The 21,436-nt window shown below is 39.8% G+C and overlaps 1 protein-coding gene across 7 annotated transcripts in view; it reads right to left on the bottom strand.

Moving 5' to 3' along the window:
- The window catches only part of LOC135212618 (tigger transposable element-derived protein 1-like), a gene marked incomplete at its 5' end in the record, with an annotated part of 202,256 nt that overhangs the window by 119,285 nt on the left and 61,535 nt on the right, over positions 1–21,436 (bottom strand). For 6 of the 7 annotated variants that reach the window (XM_064246201.1, XM_064246200.1, XM_064246205.1 and 3 more), the window contains 1 exon segment: positions 10,883–11,098. In XM_064246201.1, the coding sequence (XP_064102271.1) occupies positions 10,883–11,098 (216 nt within the window). 7 annotated transcript variants of the gene reach the window in all.

Genomic DNA, 21,436 nt, shown 5'->3' on the forward strand with positions numbered 1-21,436 from the left:
TGAATTCTCTCTTATATCGTTCTGCCCAGTATGTTGCAAATTTCCTTTTTTTTCATTCGTTTAATCTCCTTCAATTCTCAGAGGGCCTATTTCTATTCTTCTTTTATTCATCTTCTTCGCATATAAGTATAATAGTTGGGGTTTTGCTTGATATTTATTAGGGTTTTTTCTTCCAAGTCCCATTTTTAATTTTCTTTTGATTGAGGAAGAGAGAGTGAGATAGAGAGAGAGAGAGAGAGAGAGAGATAGAGAGAGAGAGAGGAGAGAGAGAGAGAGAGAGAGGGGGGGGGTGGAAATTTCATGAGCACTTGATGGCAGCAACAAAAGAGCTCCTTCCCCCTCCAGTCACTTAACTTGATATGTATATCTGAGTTTTAGTACCTGGAGTTGGAGAAAGAATCTGACTGGGATTTCCTTCATTCTTTCATAATTTTTTAAATTTATAAGCTAAAATCTTACTAATTCACTATGGTATTTTCTTTAATGAATTTATATTATTGCTGTATAAATTTAATATTAATATTTGAAAATAGTAAATCATTTATTTATCATACAAAAAACATACATCTTTGTGAGTAGAGAGAGAGAGAGAGAGAGAGAGAGAGAGAGAGAGAGAGAGAGAGAGAGAGATAATTATTATTTTTATTATGTGATATCATTTAAACTTATTAAACTTACTAATACAGTATTAATCAAAATTAATATTTGAAAATTAGTAAATCATTTTGTATCATAAAAATAAACATCAAAATACACTAATTAGTGATTATTTTCGTCAGAAAATTCCGCGAATGGGCGAGTTCGTCCGCAAATAATTTCTAGACAGGTTCCAAAGAAAAATCCGCGAATCCGGAGAACGCGAATACAGGGGGAACACTGTACACGTTACATATGTAAACTGATGTCATTACCAGATCTCATACGTAAACATTGACGTATTTTTATAGTAGACACAAAAGAATAGTCATAATTTCTGTAACTACTATGTATACCATAGCGGCTTCTCTGATTTAAACTAAGGCTAACCTCTTCTTCACCAGCAAGCTTAACAAAGCTTAAAGATGCGTTCGTTACCGAACCACACACACGTTACGTGGTTTCACTACCAAATCTCACGTAAAGATTGACGTATTTTTACAGTAGACATACCATAGCGGCTTCTCTGAATTTTAAACAAAGGCTAACCTCTTCTTTACCAGCAAGCTTAATAAAGCTTAAAGATTGCGTTACTATCGAACCAAACACGTTACGTATGTAACAGCAGTTTCACTACCAAATCTCACACGTAAACATTGACTTATTCTTACAGTAGACATAAAAGAATCTTTTAATTTCTATAACTACTACGTATACCATAGCGGCTTCTCTGATTTCAGCTAAGGCTAACCTCTTCTTTACCAGCAACCTTAACCCTTAAACGCAGAGTGGACGTATTTTACGTCAACATTTTTTGTCTCTTGGGTGCCGACTGGACGTATTTTACGTCGACATACAAAAGTTTTTTTAAAAATTCGCGGAAATATACTTATAGGCCTACCAGCCGAAAACTCTTGAATCATGCGCCTTGGGGGATGCTGGAAGTTCACGGATCAAGATGTTGTTTTGTTTACAATCGTTACGCAGGCGCGCAAGTGCGAATTTCTTTCTTGCCGCACTAAAAAGTATCGGTCACACATCTCGGAAATTATTTCGTCACTTTGACATAATTTTTGTACCATTTTCAATTAGCCATTACATGGAGTATTATATATGAAAATGTGCACATTTTTATGTAGAATACAATAAAAAAATACTCATGATTGTAGCTTTTATAAGTTTTGAGATATTTTTATATAAATAACAATAAGTGCCAAAATTTCAACCTTCGGTCAACTTTGACTCTACCGAAATGTTCAAAAAACGCAATTGTAAGCTAAAACTCTTATATTTTAGTAATATTCAATCATTTACCTTAATTTTGCAACTAATTGGAAGTATCTAGCACAATATTTTGATTTATGGTGAATTTATGAAAAAACTTTTTCCTTACGTCCGCGCGGTAACTCTTACGAAAGAAATCATACGTGCGATTGTGGTAATGTTTGCACCATTTTAAAATTAGCAGTTACATAAAGTTTTATATATGGAAATGTGCGCAATTTCATGCACAATGCAACTAAAAAAACCCATGGTTGTAGCTTTTATCAATTTTGAAATATTTTCATATAAAAAATGATGTGACAAATTTTCAACCTTCGGTCAACTTTGACTCTACCGAAATGGTTGAAAAACGCAATCGTAAGCTAAAACTCTTATATTCCAGTAATATTCAATCATTCACCTTCATTTTGCAACTAATTGGAAGTCTCTAGCACAATATTTCGATTTATGGTGAATTTATGAAAAAAATAAACATTTTCTTTACGTCCGCGCGGTAACTCTTCCAAAAAAATCATACATGTGATTGTGGTAATGTTTGCACCATTTTAAATTAGCCGTTACATAAGATTTTATATGTGAAAATGTGTGCAATTTCATGTAGAATACAACAACAAATAATTGAAGGTTGTAGCTTTTCTCATTTTCGAAATATTTGCATATAAATCACGATAAATAGAAAAAAAACCACATTCGGTCAACTTTGACTCTACCGAAATGGTCGAAAAACGCAATTGTAAGCTAAAACTCTTACAGTCTAGTAATATTCAGTCATTTATCTTCATTTTGAAACAAATTCGAAGTCTCTAGCACAATATTTAGATTTATGGTGAATTTTAAAAAAAAACTTTCCTTCCATCAGCGCGGATTCTCCCACAAATCTCCAAAATGCGTACGTCGCATTCTCGGAATATTTGCTCTGTTTCATATTAGGCATTTCATAGAGTTTTATATATGAAAAGGTGCACAATTTTATGTAAAACAAAACAAAAAATATTTGAAGGTTGTAGCTTTTCAAATTTCCGAAATAATTGCATATAAAAAAATATTTAAAAAATTTGACATTCGGTCAACTTTAACTCGTCAGATATGGTCGAAAATTGCAATTGTAAGCTAATACTCTTACAGTATAGTAATATTCAATCATTTGTCTTCATTTTGAAAATATTTTTGAAAAAAAATATTTTTCCGCTTCCGCGCTCACACCGAAAACCCCCCGGGCACGCGGAAGACGATTTTTAATATACCCCTTCGGCGTTTAAGGGTTAATAAAGCTTTAAGACTGCGTTGCTACCGAACCGCACACGTTACATAGGTAACAGTGGTTTCACTACAAAATCTCGAACGTAAACATTGACGTATTTTTACAGTAGACATAAAAGAATCGACTTGATTTCTATAATTCTGTATACCATAGCGGCTTCTGAGTTAAGCTAAGGCTAACCTCTTCTTTACCGGCAAGCTTAAAAAGCTTAGATTGTGTTGCTCCCGAACCGCACATGTTTCGCATGTAACAGTGCTTTCACTACCAAATCTCACATGTAAACATTGATGTATACAGTAGGCATAAAAAAATCGTCCTAATTACTACGCATATATACTATACCATAGTGGCTTCTCTGATTTAAGCTATGGCTAACATCTTATTTACCGGCAGGCTTAACAAAGCTCATGGATTGCATTCGCTACCAAACCGCACATTTAACCTACGTACGTAATATTGCCTTCACTCCAAACCTAATACTTAACCCTTAAACGCCGACTGGACGTATTTTACGTCGACATTTTTTCTCTCTCTGGTGCCGACTGGACGTATTTTACGTCGACATTAAAAAGTTTTTTTAAAATTTTGCGGAAAAATACTTATAGGCCTACCAGCCGAAAACTATTGAATCACGCGCCTTGGGGGATGCTGGAAGTTCATGGATCAAGGTGTTGTTTTGTTTACAATTGTTACGCAGGCGCGCAAGCGCGAATTTCTTTCTTGCCGCACTAAAAAGTATCGGTGACACATCTCAGAAATTATTTCGTCACCTTGACATAATTTTTTTACCATTTTAAATCGTTACATGGAGTATTATATATGAAAATGTGTGCATTTTTATGTAGAATACAAAAAAAAAAATACTCATGATTGTAGCTTTTATCAGTTTTGAGATATTTTCATATAAATAACGATAAGTGCCAAAATTTCAACCTTCGGTCAATTTTGACTACCGAAAAGGTCGAAAAATGCAATTGTAAGCTAAAACTCTGATATTTTAGTAATATTCAATCATTTACCTTCATTTTGCAACTAATTGGAAGTCTCTAGCACAATATTTCGATTTATGGTGAATTTATGAAAAAACTTTTTCCTTACGTCCGCGCGGTAACTCTTCCGAAAAAAATCATCCTTGCGATTGTGGTAATGTTTGCACCATTTTAAAATTAGCAGTTACATAAAGTTTTATATATGGAAATGTGCGCAATTTCATGCATAGTACAACTAAAAACAGCCCATGGTTGTAGCTTTTATCAATTTTGAAATATTTTCATATAAAAAATGATGTGACAAATTTTCAACCTTCGGTCAAATTTGACTCTACCGAAATGGTCGAAAAACGCAATTGTAAGCTAAAACTCTTATATTCTAGTAATAGTCAATCATTTACCTTCATTTTGCAACAAATTGGAAGTCTCTAGCACAATATTTCTATTTATGGTGAATTTATGAAAAAAATAACATTTTCTTTACGTCCGCACGGTAACTCTTCCGAAAAAATTATACGTGCGTGCGATTGTGGTAATGTTTGCACCATTTTAAATTACCAGTTACATAAAGTTTTATATATGAAAATGTGTGCAATTTCATGTAGAATACAACAATAAATAATTGAAGGTTGTAGCTTTTCTCATTTTTGCATATTTGCATATAAATCACGGTAAATAGAAAAAAAACCATGTTCGGTCAACTTTGACTCTACCGAAATGGTAGAAAAACGCAATTGTAAGCTAAAACTCTTACAGTCTAGTAATATTCAGTCATTTATCTTCATCTTGAAACATTCGAAGTCTCTAGCACAATATTTAGATTTATGTGATTTACAAAATAAAAACTTTCCTTCCCTCCGCGCGCAGATTCTCCGCCACAAATCTCCGAAATGCGTACGTCGCATTCTCAGAATATTTGCTCCGTTTCATATTAGGCATTTCATAGAGTTTTATATATGAAAATATGCGCAATTTTATGTAGAATAAAACGAAAAATATTTGAAGGTTGTAGCTTTTCTAATTTCCGAAATAATTGCATATAAAAAAAAATATATATAAAAAAATTCAAGATTCGGTCAACTTTAACTCGTCAGATATGGTTGAAAACTGCAATTGTAAGCTAATACTCTTACAGTATAGTAATATTCTATCATTTGTCTTCATTTTGAAAGAAATTGTAAGTCTCTAGGACAATATTTAGATTTATGGTGAATTTTTGAAAAAAATATTTGTTTACGTCCGCGCGTTACGAATTCATGCATTATTTTGTGATAATATTTTTTCTGTGTTGCTTTTATCATTTTACTATGTTTTATACACCAAAATGATTGCAATTTAGTGTACATTACAACGAAAAAAAATTAACCTGTTACCTTTAACAGTTTTGCGCATAGCGCGATTTGAATACAATTATATATGAAATTTTGTTTTCGCGCTGTAATATATCGCATTATTTATGTATGATAATGATAATTTTTTTCATTTCTGATGGTTGCATACTAAACTTCAGGCAATGACAAAAAAGGAGCCAAAAATGAACTCTTAATCTTGAAAACTAAGCATGCTGTGATTTTTTGAAAAAAAATATTTTTTCCGCTTCCACGCTCACTCTGGGACCGCCTCGGCACACGGAAGACGATTTTTAATATACCCCTTCGGCGTTTAAGGGTTAAAGAATTTTCACAGAAAAACCCTGTTACGTCTCTGACATGTTTTACTAGTTGATCATGGAGGTCTTTTATTGTGACAAACACTGTGAATTACATACTGCCTTTGTATATATTTTCAAAAATATAAATACCATACACCGAATCTCCATACTGATTTTACACTTAAAAGCATGAAAACTTATACTAATTGTAGTATACTAGTATGTACTTCAGAAACTATGTCCAGTAAGAAGATAAAATAAAAGCAAAAGAGAGTAAATATTTTTCATACAATATTTTAACCTATGATTAACGAATATCCTGACTTGACAAATATTGGATTTCTACTAACTACCTAGCTGAATCAGAAAAACGAATTATCTGAAAAAGCCTGTATTAGATTAATTTGTTGAAAGCTGCCATTATTTTCAACAAAACATACTACCATCTTTTTTATTATTACACCAAATTCCTTCATAACCAGTATTATTATTATGTATTATTATTATTATATTACACTAAATTCCCTCATAACTGGAAACCTTGGAACCAAAGGGTGCCTGGTTAATTGAATTTGCTTGATGTATATATCTTTCTAAAAGGCCGAACAAGTATTCAAAACAGTTATTTTGTCATCCAGTATACATAAATAGTAATACATACTTTTCAAAGATTATCAAATAATTCCCAACATTTTCACCTATCTCCAACACTAGTGTGAAGAGCATTAAATTCATACTTCAATATAGTAGACATATGCACATGCACACACACATTGTTGCACCAGATCATAGATATAAACACAATGAAGCTAAGCACAATGCACTAAAATGTGATTTTGCTTGCTGCTTCTACCTATAAAAAAATTTGCCATGTAAAAAATTTTTTGTCATAAAGAATATAAGAGGGGGAGGGGCAAAAAAATACACACCAAGAGCATAGTTTACCTTATTGTAAAGCATGTGTGTATGCACATACACAGATTGAAAAATATAACTTGAAAAATACAAATATGTACCAGGCATTCATCTCCCATCTTCTTGAGTAGCCATGGATACATTAAACATAATCTTTTGGAATATTTTCGGCCTCATGCGGAACATTCCTCTCCTAAACATGTTCTGCAAAAACTTCAAAGGCATCATTGCATTGCAAGAAACGCTCCTCTGGCCACATGACCTTGTCATCTGCGATTCAATACATGAAGACTTCAGGACCTTCTCAACTTCATCGATGCAAGTTACAGATCAAATCATAGCCAGTCACCCGAAAGGGGGCCTTTCTTTCCTGTGGCACAAATTGTTAGACAATATGATAAAGGTGATGACCTACAGGAGTGACAGATTGCTTGGGGCTTCAAGTGACATAAGGGAACTCTAAAATTCTAATAATTAATGTTTGTATGCCATGGGAAAATAACACAATACGTACTGCATGATCCTAGGGGAGTTACACAGTATTATTCACAATTCTCCTGCTGATCATATTTGTATAATCGGGGGCCTTAATTCCCACCCCACAAAATTTTATAATGAACTTACTCGCTTCTGTCAGTCATGCTCTCCAAATTAGCGATGTAATGCTCCTACCTCCCTCTCTCCTATTCATATGTACATAATAGAGCGGACGCAATTACAACCTCCTGACTGGACCACTTCATTACATCTCCACAACTTCATGATTCTATTATGACCTGCAATATTCGCTACGATCTTGCAATGGGCTATGATCACATCCCATTACAGGTGTCATTCAGTACCCCATCCCTCCCTACTGAGAACCCCCTAACTAACTGCCCACCAGCGGTAAACTGGGATTTTAAAAACCAACAAAAAACCAGATACTTTAGGGCGACCACAGAAACCAGGTTGCGGTCAATAGTTCAACCGGCAGACGCCTTACTTTGTAGTAACACAAATTGTAGAAATGACCACTACAGGAGGGATCTAAATAAATTCTATTCGAACATAATCTCCACTGTGCTTGCTTCAGGCAGGACTGCCTATAGATTACGTCAAGGTAATTCTCGTAATATACCTGGATGGAATGACTTGGTTAAAAGATCTGTATAATACTCACGAGAAATGTTTTTACTGTGGAGGTAAAATGGTAGCCCGAGGGACGGACACACTGCATTACTAATGAGACAGGCGAGAGCGCAGTTCAAACTTGCTCTTAAGCACTGCAGATTAAATGAAAAACAACTAAGAGCTGATGCAATGTCTAGAAACTTAGAATCTGGTGATTATCCTTGTCTTTGGAAAGATGTCCAGTCTTTAAATCCCAAAACTAAAAAGCTACCACAGAGAGTAGGGGAAGCCGTGGGAGACAAGGCTATCGCAAGTAGGTGGGGCGATCACTTCAACAATATCCTGAATTGCATAAATGATCAAGATTCCCAAAGGGATGTAGAGAACCTCCTTACTGACAACATTCAATTTCATTTTGCAGACCGTATTACGCCAGGTTCAATTTCATTTTGCAGACCGTATTACGCCAGGTAACATCAGCGATGCCATAAACAGCCTACCTAATAATAAATCGCCCAGCTGTGATGGTCTTCCCGCAGAGGCTTTCAAATTCTGCCATCCGATAATTTACATTTTGCTAGCTGCCCTATTCAATGCGTGCATAATTCACCAATTTCTTCCAGACTCCCTATTCTTAGTTCACTTGATACCATTAATCAAAAACAAGCTAAAGGATGCCACTGACCCTGGCAACTACCGGCCAATTGCAATCACAACAATCGCATTGAATATACTTGAGTCGGTTCTTCTAGTGAGACTTCTCCCCTTTCTACACACCACTGACAACCAGTTCAAGTTTAAAGCAAACCACTCAACCGACACCTGCATCTACATACTGAAAGAATTGCTGAACTACTACCTATCATCAACCTCTCCTGTTTTTCTTTCTTTTGTGGATGTGAGAAAAGCATTTGACAAAGTAAACTACCAGAAGCTCTTCCTGAAGCTGCATAAAAGAGGCACACCCCTATATCTAATTGGCATTTTACATTGCTGGTTCTCCACACAGCAATTCTGTGTCAAATGGGGTAACGTATTATCGTACACCTTCGGCTCCCTAAATGGGCTTCAGCAAGGGGGCATTCTCTCTCTATGCTTGTTTAATACGTACACAGATGCCTTGAATGTCAAATTGAACTCACTCCCAATTGGATGCACTGTCAATGAAACAACTATAAACAACCTCTGTTACGCGGATGATATGGTTCTGATTTCCCCATCAGTGCAAGGTCTCCAACGACTCATTGACACTTGCCATCAATATGCAGAGGAATTTGATATAATTTACAACGAAAACAAGAACCAGTGCATGTCCCTGCTCCCGAGATCGCTTAAGCATATTGCAGAACCACAAATTTTCCTCAGAAACCATCGGCTGGAATTTGCGCATGAATTTCCATATTTGGGTCACATCACCAACAACCTAAAAGATACGCCAGACAGTGAACAGAGGCATCTTAAACTATGTGCAACTGGCAACATGATTGCAAGGTTTGCCTTCTGTCATCAAGACGTGAAACTGCTGCTCTTCCGCTCGTACTGCTACAGTATCTATGGGTGTTCCCTTTGGACGAACTATACCCAAGAGACCATGCAACGTATTACTGTTGTGCACAATGACATTTCGAGACGCCTCACAAACGCTCCCCGCTACCACTCCGCCACAAGATGTTCATAGAAAACCACCTGGACAATTTAAAAATAATTGTAAGGTGAACAATGTCCAGTCTGGTAACCCGAGTGAGAAACAGCAGCAACTGGCTCATACACTGCATCCTAAGGAGTGAGAAACAGCAGCAACTGGCTCATACACTGCATCCCAAGGAGTGAAGCAAGAAGATCTAAACGTGGGATAGATGGGAAAATGAGGCTTTGTCCCCTAAAGGACTTAATCTCTGTATTGGCAAGATGTCATCTGCAGATTCTGTCGTTATTATTATTTTTATTGCAGATATTTTACTTTTTCATTATTACTGTGAATGCTATCAAATTAAAGTTTTTTTGCATTCAATTTTGTATTAAGCCCTCTGGACCTGACTACTGTAACCACCTAAGGTCTCTAGTTTAAATTCAAGTTATATAATCTGTGCACTAACTGTTGTAACTCTCGATGCATTTTTTTTCTCACCAATATTATTACCAGTATTATGATTACTATCTTTTATGCTACCTCAGCTATTTTGTGGATAAGTGCCGATTCTTTTTTTTTAATCATGTTGTCTCGTGTATCTAGATTGTGTATGTTACTGTCTGCATTTTGTATATTCCATGTATATGGCCCTGAGCTGAAATAAAGGATATTATTATTATTACTACTACTACTACACTAAGTATTAAATAGAATACTGTAGTGCATGAAATAAATGGCAATAAAAATACTGTACCAATGAGATGAGGCAGGAATGAGCCATAAGAATTGAGTAATTTACCTCATGATGCATACGTGTTCTAATACATGAATTTTTCAATAATTTCTTGCATTTAGCCTAAAAAGTTGTTTTATGATTTCTTCTGTTTACAAATTTAAGCACTTGTAAATTCATTACCACCATGAGTCATTCACTAAGACCAGAGGAGATAAAGGGGTGTGATATAATTGTTTTCTGCAATACCTAAGCTGCTCTTGTTTACTCGTGTAAATTACTGTTGGTCATTATTTTTCCTACTGTCCTAGTTGCATGCTTTGTCCAAGTTTTTTCTGTCGTACTAGTAGAGCTATATATTTCAATAACATCAAATGCTTATTTGGAACCACAAACTTTTATTTTTCTTAATATTCCCTTCTGAAATTTGGGGTTGCCTTTATTTGGGGTTGCCTTTATGTCATAAAATATGGCAATTTTGGATTCTCAGACAAAAGTACAATACATACTCAAGTTTTTTCGTGTAACTAATGCTATTAACAACTTTGAGGCTACTGGTAGCCCTAAAAAATTTCATGGCTTTTGGGTCTGCAGATTTGATCACTTACAGGACTGACGATTTGTATATAAAGTATGAAAAAATACAAAATTCTGAACATCTTATACATACCACTTTGTCCAGCATTTCTTCCTCCTTGACTTTCAATTCAGAACGAAGGTCTGAATATTTCTTATTTTTCTCTTCCAAAGCCTGTCTGACATTTTCTAATTCCTCCTGTAGTGCTTGTTTCTCTTTGGCAAGTTGGTCCTTTAGTTGTTGTTTTTCTTCATTTGCCTTTAGTTGTTCTGCTTCTTTGACCTGTATCAAAGATTCTTTTTCTTCTACCTGCAAACAGTGATAATGAGTAACAAAGATATTATAAATATGCACCAATCATCATTAACCATTCTAGGCCTGTGGTAAAGTAAATTAAGTAAGTAAAAAAAAAAAACTTCCAGAAGGTTATATATAAAGTGGAATCACACTTAAGTATCTTCAAGACAGGGTAGTATTTTATAAAAAATAAAATTCTACAGACCAATTACTGTAAATCAAAATAGCAATTTATAGGTAGGAATGCACATGTGTCCCTCTGTTCCATGAGTCCAGTAGCCACCTAGTCATGCCCAAGAAGTTTTTTCATACTGGCACACATCAGGCATCTCATATTGGCACACATCAGGCAACTGGCAGCAGTGAGCACCGGAACAATTAACAACATTTCTCAAAAGAAACAAAGGCATCAAAGGATTTCTAGTGATCATACTTGACTGTCTGATATAGGTGCATTGGTTTCACATACAAGAATGGCCTCCTTCCTGTAATACTCATTCGTGCCTTTGGGAGACAAGAAATAGAAATCACCACATTACCATCCTTTAAAGTCAATGGTCTTCATGAGACTGATACTTGTATCTTCTATTTTGTTCAACCCTGCACTCCACTTGGTTACCTTTACATGGGTCATCAGGAGGCAAGATCTTTTGTCTGATTTCCTCTAAAATCTTTGTTTAAAAAGTACTGATGGGTTCTCAAACTTTTTGGATCTCCCTGGAATGCCTGCAACACCTTGCCAAATTGCTCCCTTCTATGATCAGTAGACTTGCACCAGAACATTTGCTTCTAGGCCACCTTACTCAAGGTAGACATTTATGAAGAGCAATGACAGTTTCTAGCCCTCACTTCAGATTAACCATTACTTTCCAGTTCTTCTACAGGCCAAAAGTGCCATTATTACAATACCAGGCACTGAACATTCCAATGAAAGGACTGAGTGTTCCAGCTGGCATTCATACACCTATCTAAGTGAACCTGATAAAGTTCAATTTCCTTCTTTCCAACTATAGGGTAAACATTCTATAAGAACACCATCCTGCCTAGAAGAAGAAAACAAAAACTTGTTTCTCATGCATCAATTCCACTCCCCTCTACCAAGATGAAGCAGTGTCTCCACAGCCTTCTTTCTTGTTGTGGCAATATCTCAAGCATCTCTGGACCTCAGTCTTGTTTTTGTAGGCCACAACCCGGCAGCATTTCACACTGGAGAATTTTTCAAACTCCTCATATGAATTTACAATGCTCCTTGTCTTCATTATAAGTGACACTATGTTAAATTTATGAAAATTATACACCATGCATCTAGTCTTTTTGTCTAAAAAGAACATTACCCAGCTTATTCCAATTTTCTTCAGATAAGCTTGTAAGTAGTCACTCTCTGTAGGAGAGATCTGTCTGACAAATGCACTTGCCATGAGTTTGGGATATCTGCTAGAAACCTTTTTGTATAGATCCTCTAACACTCAACCCCACCCACTTTTTATTCTTAGTCCTACATCCTTAGCAATGTAGACATTTTCTCACTGTCAAGAGTTAATTTTAATGACAACAGTTAGGATGTCTCATGGCCTGGTGACATCTCTTCCTTCAGTTTTTTTAGTCAAACTTAGTTCTTTTAGTGTAGCAGAAGGAAATTTTTGTATAGCCAGTTTCTTCTTCCTGGATAAACTCTGGTGATGGAGGATGTCTATCTTCACTTCAAGCAATTAAGACTTCTGGCCAGAAAATTAAAAAAAACTTCATGATCAGTCTCAAAATTAGGTGCTCCTTACCATAAATCACCATGGAAGTTAATATTTGGTGTAGCTGACCAAAGTATACATACTTAAAATTTTACTTCAAAATATGACAAATTTTCTGAATCAATATCACAATTTTTGGAAGTAAATTGTATTTTTCCTAACTATACAAACCTGAGGTCCTTTACATAAGGAATTACTTTCAGCGTAGCTGGAATTACAGCCGTTAAATTCTTGTTGAGCAAGGTGGTTAGGCAGTAACTACCGTGTGGCAGGCAGGTAGGCTAGCCTGCCCGGATGTTAACACTCCACTTTGCCTTTCGGCTCAGGTTCAGATTGAGGGGTGGCATGAGGTGGGCATGTATGTAAAGGACCTCAGGTTTGTATAGTTAAGAAAAACACAATTTACTTCTAAAAATTGTGATTTGTTCCTAAACGATATACAAACCCTCAGTCCTTTACATAAGGAAGAGTCACTGATTGGTGGGAGGATTATGAGTGAGCCTCTAGAACTGACTGAAGTTCTATACACCTAGGCTACTCCTCCTGGTCATAAAAGTGAGGAGTGCCCTGCCTCTGACAACTTGATCGGAGTATAGGAGCTGCATGATCAAGAGTCAGACTTCTGGGCCTTTTCGAAATGAGTGAGGAATTGTAACTCATCTGAAAATGGGCTGTGAAGAATATTTTGAGTCGGAGGCATTAATGCAAAGTTCTGGGAAGGGTTAGCATTATTGCCAGTCTCCTTCCTCCCCTTGCTAGAGGAAGGAGCCAGATTGCTTCTATGATTCTGATAAGAAACATAAAAAGGATGCTATGTGTGTAAGCTTACCGCATCAATCGCCTGACCAGCCAGTGTAAGTTCGAGTCCTATCCTCAACCCGAAGGAAGAGGAGTGGAGGGACGAGGTGGGGAAGGTGGAGAGGCCAGTCACTCTTGCATCCTTCTTACCTCTAGAACTGCACACCATAGGCGAGATGCAACATGTCCTCTTGAAGGAGCTGGGTAAGCAAACACAACCTGCAAGCATCCACCACCGGTCCAAGAAAATGAGGTTCCAAGGACCTGTGGGCAGGCCCAAAGGGAAAGATAAATATGGTCGCAATGAGACCTTATCTATCTTTCTGTCCGACACATTCTTCGGAGTGATGACAAGTACCCATCCACTGGACCATCCAATTGCAGAGAAGTCTCTCACGGTCTCGTAATATTCCGCAGCGGATAAAGACACCGACACTCCATGGTGGGTGTCAATCCTTATGGGTACAGCAACATGCCAATAGGACAAAGTAATGACTGATCTGGATCAACCAATACAAAGTCCACATCGTAGCTCATGAAAATTTCGGACTCTTCAACAGCTGCTGACTGACTACGCTCAGTGTGAGGCGAGCAGTCATGCATCCGAGACGTAGTCACATGACACTCGCCTTTTGGAGGGTTTTGCCAAGAAACCATACAAATCGTCTATGTATCTTGTTCGCCGCCGATGTTGGGAGACGAGATGATGATTCTCTCAAGGCATGCGCCCATCAGACGATAGTATATGCCAGTGAAAGACTAAGGTGAATGCAGACCGTCTTCACAGCTGAATCGAGAGAAGTTAACTCTCAAGATTCTGAACGTAGAGAAAGTCCTGTCGGTGACACCAACCAGTGAAGACGGCTTTAATCCCTGTAGTTTTACAGAGGACTGAAAACGCTAAACCGCTATTGCATTGCTGTTTAGTGAGAAGTCGCAGTTTGCAATGAAAGCGGAGCGTCTTTCAGTAATGAAAACACAAGGATTGTACTGCCTGAAGAACCACTTCTCATGGGCTGGATCACGGAGGACATTTCTATTACTTTGGAAGTAGAGCTGGCAGGGCGGGGAACAGGCAAAGTCTTCTGTTATTCATACAATTCGGGGTGAACAAAGAATAATTGTACACCTATGAATTACGAGATGTATTTTAGAAGACAAACTCAGATTGTATGAAGAAATTATTCTGCGTCATCGCAGCGGCAGGTGCGATGAAGCAGAAGACTAGGCTACAGACTTCTGTTACCATGAGGTAAACAGAAAGATGATAACAAGTCTAGTGAGATATCGCTATTTGAAAATTCTCACAACGGCAAAAGGTGATGTAGGAGAGATGGTCATACATGCATGCGAGAAATCCAGCCAACCAGAGACCTAAGTCTGTGATTGCTGGGCAGATTCGACTTGGTAGTCAATCATCGCAGAGGACGAGAGACAATGCCCGACCGAACTATCTCGACTCGGAGAGCCAGCCGTACTGGCTGAGGCAGCAGCCAGGCAGCCCATACACCGCCAGCTCTCGCTAACTCAAAATCCTGAGTTGCCAGGTACTCAATTCCATGAAGGAATGCGTTCGGCTAGAACTATCGAGTTCAAGAAAAATACGCTCGAGGATTTGCATTTAACCGAAATGGAAGGGAAGAAAACCGTCCTATTCGGTGAATGCAAATGCTGTGGTGTTGTTGTAAACAATACCACTAGTATCTCAAAATTGAAACCAGTAACTCTTGGGAGGCTTGCAAGGCAGTCCCGAGTTGTAGTTCAATTAAGAGAAGATACTATTCATCTCGGTCACATACCCATAGAGTTAACTTCAGTTATGTGCCTACTACCCGGACAATTCAACTGATAACAGAAGCATGTTGCGAGAGAAATATACGTAGTATATTTGTAGGTTCCTGTACATCGACCTCCAGCCTAAGTTCTCTTTCATTCGAGGAACAAGAATAAGGACTGGAAGCAGACCTTCTTCATTCTCTAATGAAGAGAGAGAAGGTGAAGTTTTCCCGAAGAATGACTTCTACGATGGTAACAGGATACCGAAGACGACTAGTTCAAGCAGAACTGGATGTTCCCAAAACAGTAGCACTGAAGAGGCATTCAAACTCTCAGTGCTATCCATCCTGAAACGGATTGATGTATGTTCGGTAAGATCCTAGGATTGAACCAAAAACATAGTCTCTCGGGCTCGAATTCAGAGGAGTAAACTTCACCGAATTCCTCTTATTTCCTTGTTCATTCTGGTATAACCAAGAAGTAAGGGGAAAAAAAGAGAGGAGGATTGACTGTTATTGCCCGTTCTATCCCGGGGGTGATCGCGTACTGAGGCAACGGACCGTAAGGTCCATCCTGGCTGAGCCCCTCCCGAGATATTCTTCCTTCAGCAGCAGTAGTACTTCCTTCGAATGCTAGAAATTCCAGGAATTAATGCCTTAGCGAGACTCCCAAGTTTGTAATAACAGTTACCGAGAATGTCTGTCTCGACAGTGTTTGGAAATTACAGGAAAACCAAAACACTTCTGAGACGCTAGAAATTCCAAGGAATTCGAGCATTCGGTGAGATTCCCAATTATCGTAGTAACAATTATCAGGAATTTTTGTCTCGCCCACTCTGGACCGTGGTGATGGCCGCTCTGAGAGTCTAGGAAAACATTACCGTCTGGAGAAAACGTTTTCCCTAGAAGGGTTACGAAATTCGTACTGTAGTTAAAACGTCTGCCGCCACTGTGACCGTCGTCTGGGTGGGGCTGAGCATGCACCTGGCAGGAGAGAGCCGATACCGTCCACCGACGCGTCCCAGTCCTCGTCGAGGCTGAAACCTCTCAAGAGGACCAAAGAGGGAGCCCACACCGGTCTCTGCATGCGCAGTCCAGCAGGACCGTCACATGAACAGTGGTGATGGTCACTCCTTGAGTCTAGGAAAGCGTCATCATCCTCGCCAGCCCCTACGATCTCCTCTAACCACTTGAGCGTATGATCTGTTTGGTCCCAAGACCGAACCAGGCTCATGGCCGGACTGTAAGAAGCACATTCATCACGGTCACTCCTGTTCGCCTCGCCTCGTTCCTCCCAGTGTAGCCCAATGAGGTTGAAGGGACAGGTGAGGAAGACCTGACACTCCTACCCTGCCTACAAGCAGAACCAGTAGGCTGGGAGGACTGCAGGCGATTGCCAACCCGTTGTGGTGATCGAGCTGCAGGTCTGGACCAGCGGTCTCCTTGCGGAGAAGCGCTGGACCGAGGACGGTAGCGTTGGTCTCGTGTGTCAGGGGAGCTGCTACGAGCGCTCCTACCCTGCCTACCAGCAGAACCGGTAGGCTGGGAGGACTGCAGGCAATCACCAACCCACGGTGGCGATCGAGCTGCAGGTCTGGACCAGCGGTCTCCTTGCAGAGAAGTGCTGGACCAAGGACGGTAGCGTCGGTCTCGTGCGTCAGGGAAGCTGCTACCAGTCGTGCGGTGGGAGTGACAGTTGGGTGACTGGTAGTGTCCACTAACATGGTGAGAGCGAGCACCGTCCTCTCAACGTGCCATGGTACCAGGGGGGACCTCTTCCCAGACTCGCCACGTGAACGGTTTGGTGGGAACATCACATCAACCCTAGGTACCGGACGATCGCTGCGAGAGTGATCACCGATCTGGCGAGAGTCCCCTGAGCGACTCTTACCATCCTTCCGCTCTGTGCCTGGGTCCTGACGGTGAACGTACTAAGCAGGCTGAACCTTGGCTGCACGGTCACCTGTAGATGACCGTACACTCGGTGACGCGAGCGATCGAGTGGCTGAGACGGTTCCCAGTCCGGCTCAGGGACAAGCCCGTTCCCGAAGGAACAGGAGGACCAGCGGAAGACCCACCTGTCTCACCAGAGCGAGACAGACCCTTAGAAGTCCCTGTGCAAGACTTCCTTTTGGGGAGAGAGAGAGAGAGAGAGAGAGAGAGAGAGAGAGAGAGAGAGGCCACCTTCTTCTTCCTCGGCTGGGGGCCTTGGAAATCAAAGGGGAAGAGGCAGCAGAAGATGACGACACCTTCCTCATCTTCGCCAACTTCCTCAAGACGGCAGAAGGTTCTCCCATCTAGGAAGGGGCTGTGGCGGCTGCCGAAGCAGCAGTCCCCAGCGCAACCTGGGAAGGAGGAACTGATGGAGCGGCAGTGGAGAGAACGCTTCCTCGAGGAGGGTTACGAAACTCTCGCCTGGCAGGCCAAGCATCTGCCACCACCGAAACTGGTCGGTCGTGCAAATGTGACCATTGTCTGGGTGGGGCTGAGCGTGCACCTGACAGGAGACAGCCGATACATCCTCCGACTCGTCCAAGTCCTCATCGAGGCCGAAACTTCTCAAGAGGACTGGATGGGCAGCCTCCACCGGTCTCTGCGTGGACGGTCCTGCGGGAACGTCACGTCACGTCAACCCTAGGTACCGGACGATCGCTGGTCTGGCAAGGGTCACCTGAGCGACTCTTACCATCCTTCCACTCCGTGCCTGGGTCCTGATGGTGAGCGTACTCAGCAGTCTGGACCTTGGCTGCACAGTCATCCGTAGGTGACTGTACACTCGGTGACACAAGCGAGCGAGCGAGCGAGCGGTCGAGACGGTTCCTGGTCCGGAGGTGGAGCCTCTGGAACCGAGAGAGGAGGTACCAGCAGTGGCTGGTAACCTCCATGGTCCCCGTCTTCTTCTTCCCTGAGGAAGGAAAGACAGGCCCCGTTCCCAGAGGAACGGGAGGACCAGGGGAGGACCCACCTGTCTCACCGGAATGAGACAGACCCTTAGAAGTCCTGTAACCAGACTTCTTATGGGGGGAGACCACCACCTCTTCTATGGCAAAGAGCCTTAGGAGTCAAAGGGTTGGAGACATGAAAATATGATGTCTCGAAGAGGAGGACAGCAGCGAAAGCTTTGTCCAGTGACATAACTCCAGGGTAGTAGTGGTAAATGAATATGATTATCAGCAGGGGATCAGTACACACACTCAAGGATCGGTATCACAACATGCTACGAGTCACAGGTACAATTCCAAGGTTAGGATAACCAATACAAAGAGCTATCCAACCAATACTGCTGTAAACACAATCACCACTGTTAGTCTGTAAAATAAAGAAAATGATTAAAGTGATAAGGATACTCCTCTCGCATCTAAGGGCACCGCCCTCTGAAGTGGGAGGAGATCCCCCAAACACCAACACCAGACGCCCCCTCTTCTACCTTCGTCCGATATTTAGTAAAAGGATGAAGGAGAAGAGAAATTACCATAAAAACAAAACAAGGACAAACCTCTGAAATTCCCCAAGCATTAGCGTAATTTTCGGATGAATACACGTCTCACTACAGGATCAATATCACTCACGTTAAATACATGTCTCGTCCTCACATTAAATACATATCTTGTCCTCACGTTACAGGGCGAAAGAATGTAAAAAATATGTTGGCATACCTTTGCTGCCGACTCTTAACACAAAGTAGAAAGGCGGCTATAAAGGCTATCACAAAAAATGGGTTTGTATATGAATTGAAATTAATATTAATATCAAACACCATATATACATATTTATTTAAAAAACAAAAATAAACCAGAAAGATCCCACTGGGTAAAAATGATCAATGACCAGTCAGCAAGAGCTCAGAAACACACATCTTCATCGGAAGACGGCCGAAAGCAAAGTGGAGTGTTTACATCCGGGCAGGCTAGCCTACCCGCCTGCCACATGGTAGTTACTGCCTAACCACCTTGTTCAAGAATTTAACGGGCATAATTCCAGCTACGCCGAAAGTAATTCCTTATGTAAAGGACCGAGGGTTTGTATATCGTGTAGGAACAATTGTATTTTTCATAGCTAACAAACCTGAGGTCTTAACAATAGGATAATCTTCTAGCGCTATCTAGAAAACCAGTAAAAACAATCAAAGATTGTAAAACAAGGAATCTGTGGAATCTGGCCACTCATGCATATATGGAGTGGATGCTTGGTCAGGAACCGAGATCATACCCCTAACAAAATATCAGTCATTCTTTTACCGTCTGGGAGACCGGAGCTTCGCTCCGCTCTCCTTTTCCAAGCCAATATTTTTAATCATAGCCTGCGCTTTTTTATTTTTATTTCTTTCCCTTGAGATGTCTGTTTTTCTTTTGTATAGCCTCTAGATTTAGAGGGATATTTTTCCTCTTCTTCAATCCTGACTTACTACTCTGGGTGTGTGGGGGAAGAAGTCCCTTGACTGGGGGAGGTAGGTGGGTAACTCCCTTTGTCTCAAAGGTTTCCTTTTGCCAAGTTAGTATATATATATATATATATATATATATATATATATATATAATATATATATATATATATATATATATATATATATATATATATATATAGATATATATATAGAGAGAGAGAGAGAGAGAGAGAGAGAGAGAGAGAGAGAGAGAGAGAGTTTTCCATGATCACATTACACCTATGATATACATGCATGCACACACCACTTATATAATTTTGCATAGTACTATACAGGCAGCCCTCAGTTAACGGCAGGGGTTCCGTTCCTGGCCGCCACCGCCGTCGAGCGATTTTAAATCTAAGGCCGCTGCTCACCTTCTTTTGCAGCAATACACCGGTTAACAGCGCCTTAGACCAGTCAACGGCGCCGTAATCCCGCAATCGCGCAATAAGTAAAATTTTATTTCTGTAGTAGTACTATAGCATTTACAGTACAGTAGCACTGTACAGTACATTATAGTACTATAGTAAATGCTGTAAAGGGAAGAAAGCCTACCTTTAATCCTTTGGGTGTTATGTAAAGTGTAATCCTTGTAGTACCTACATTCCATATTGTTCCAGTCCAGCTTGATCCATTCATTTAATAACTGAATCCACCCCTCTTGTTTTATTTTGGATGAAAAGGTTAATATGGAGCTTTCTCCTTGATTTCTGGAAGACTGGTGAGGGAATTTTTCTTAATAGAAATCACTGCATCACTGGGACTATAAAGTACATACTACAGAGTTTCATACAAGCATATTTATTACTTCACAAATGAGATGAATGACAATGACCAATGACATTATGAATGACTTATCATATGTATCAAATATTATGTACATGTACATAGTTATGTACACTAAATGTTACAGTATAGTACTGTAAGTATACATTAATAAATTTTGAGTGAAAACTGGGTTGCTGCAGATCCACAGTGCCTATACGTACACGAGCTGCCCCCTGGTACTATAGTACGTAGTCTGTAATGAAAATACATATTAAAATTAGTACTGTACTACAGTAAAAATGCTTGTGTGTATATGTTCATTACATACATGTATACATACTAGTGATTGGCCTGCTTATTAGGGTGGGCATTGTACTACTTACATGTGGATGGAGAGAGAGGCTAAGAACTAGAATCTGCCTCCGGTTGGAAGTCTGGAATGATAAAAATGATATTGTCATGATACAATAAAGTTTTATACATACTTACCTGACAGATATATACTTAGCTATAGACTCCGTCGTCACCGACAGAAATTCAAATTTCGCGGCACACGCTACAGGTAGGTCAGGTGATCTACAGCCCTGCCCTGGGTGGCAGGACTAGGAACCATTCCCGTTTTCTAATCAGATTTCCTCTCTTCCACCTGTCTCCTGCAGGGAGGCTGGGTGGGCCATTAATCGTATATATCTGTCAGGTAAGTATGTATAAAACTTTATTGTATCATGACAATATAATTTTTATACATTCAACTTCCCTGCCAGATATATACTTAGCTGATTAGCACCCATTGGTGGTGGGTAAGAGACAGCTAACTACTGAAATAGACAGGTAAACA

Source organism: Macrobrachium nipponense, chromosome 41, assembly GCF_015104395.2.
Source record: "Macrobrachium nipponense isolate FS-2020 chromosome 41, ASM1510439v2, whole genome shotgun sequence".
Lineage (NCBI taxonomy): Eukaryota > Metazoa > Arthropoda > Malacostraca > Decapoda > Palaemonidae > Macrobrachium > Macrobrachium nipponense.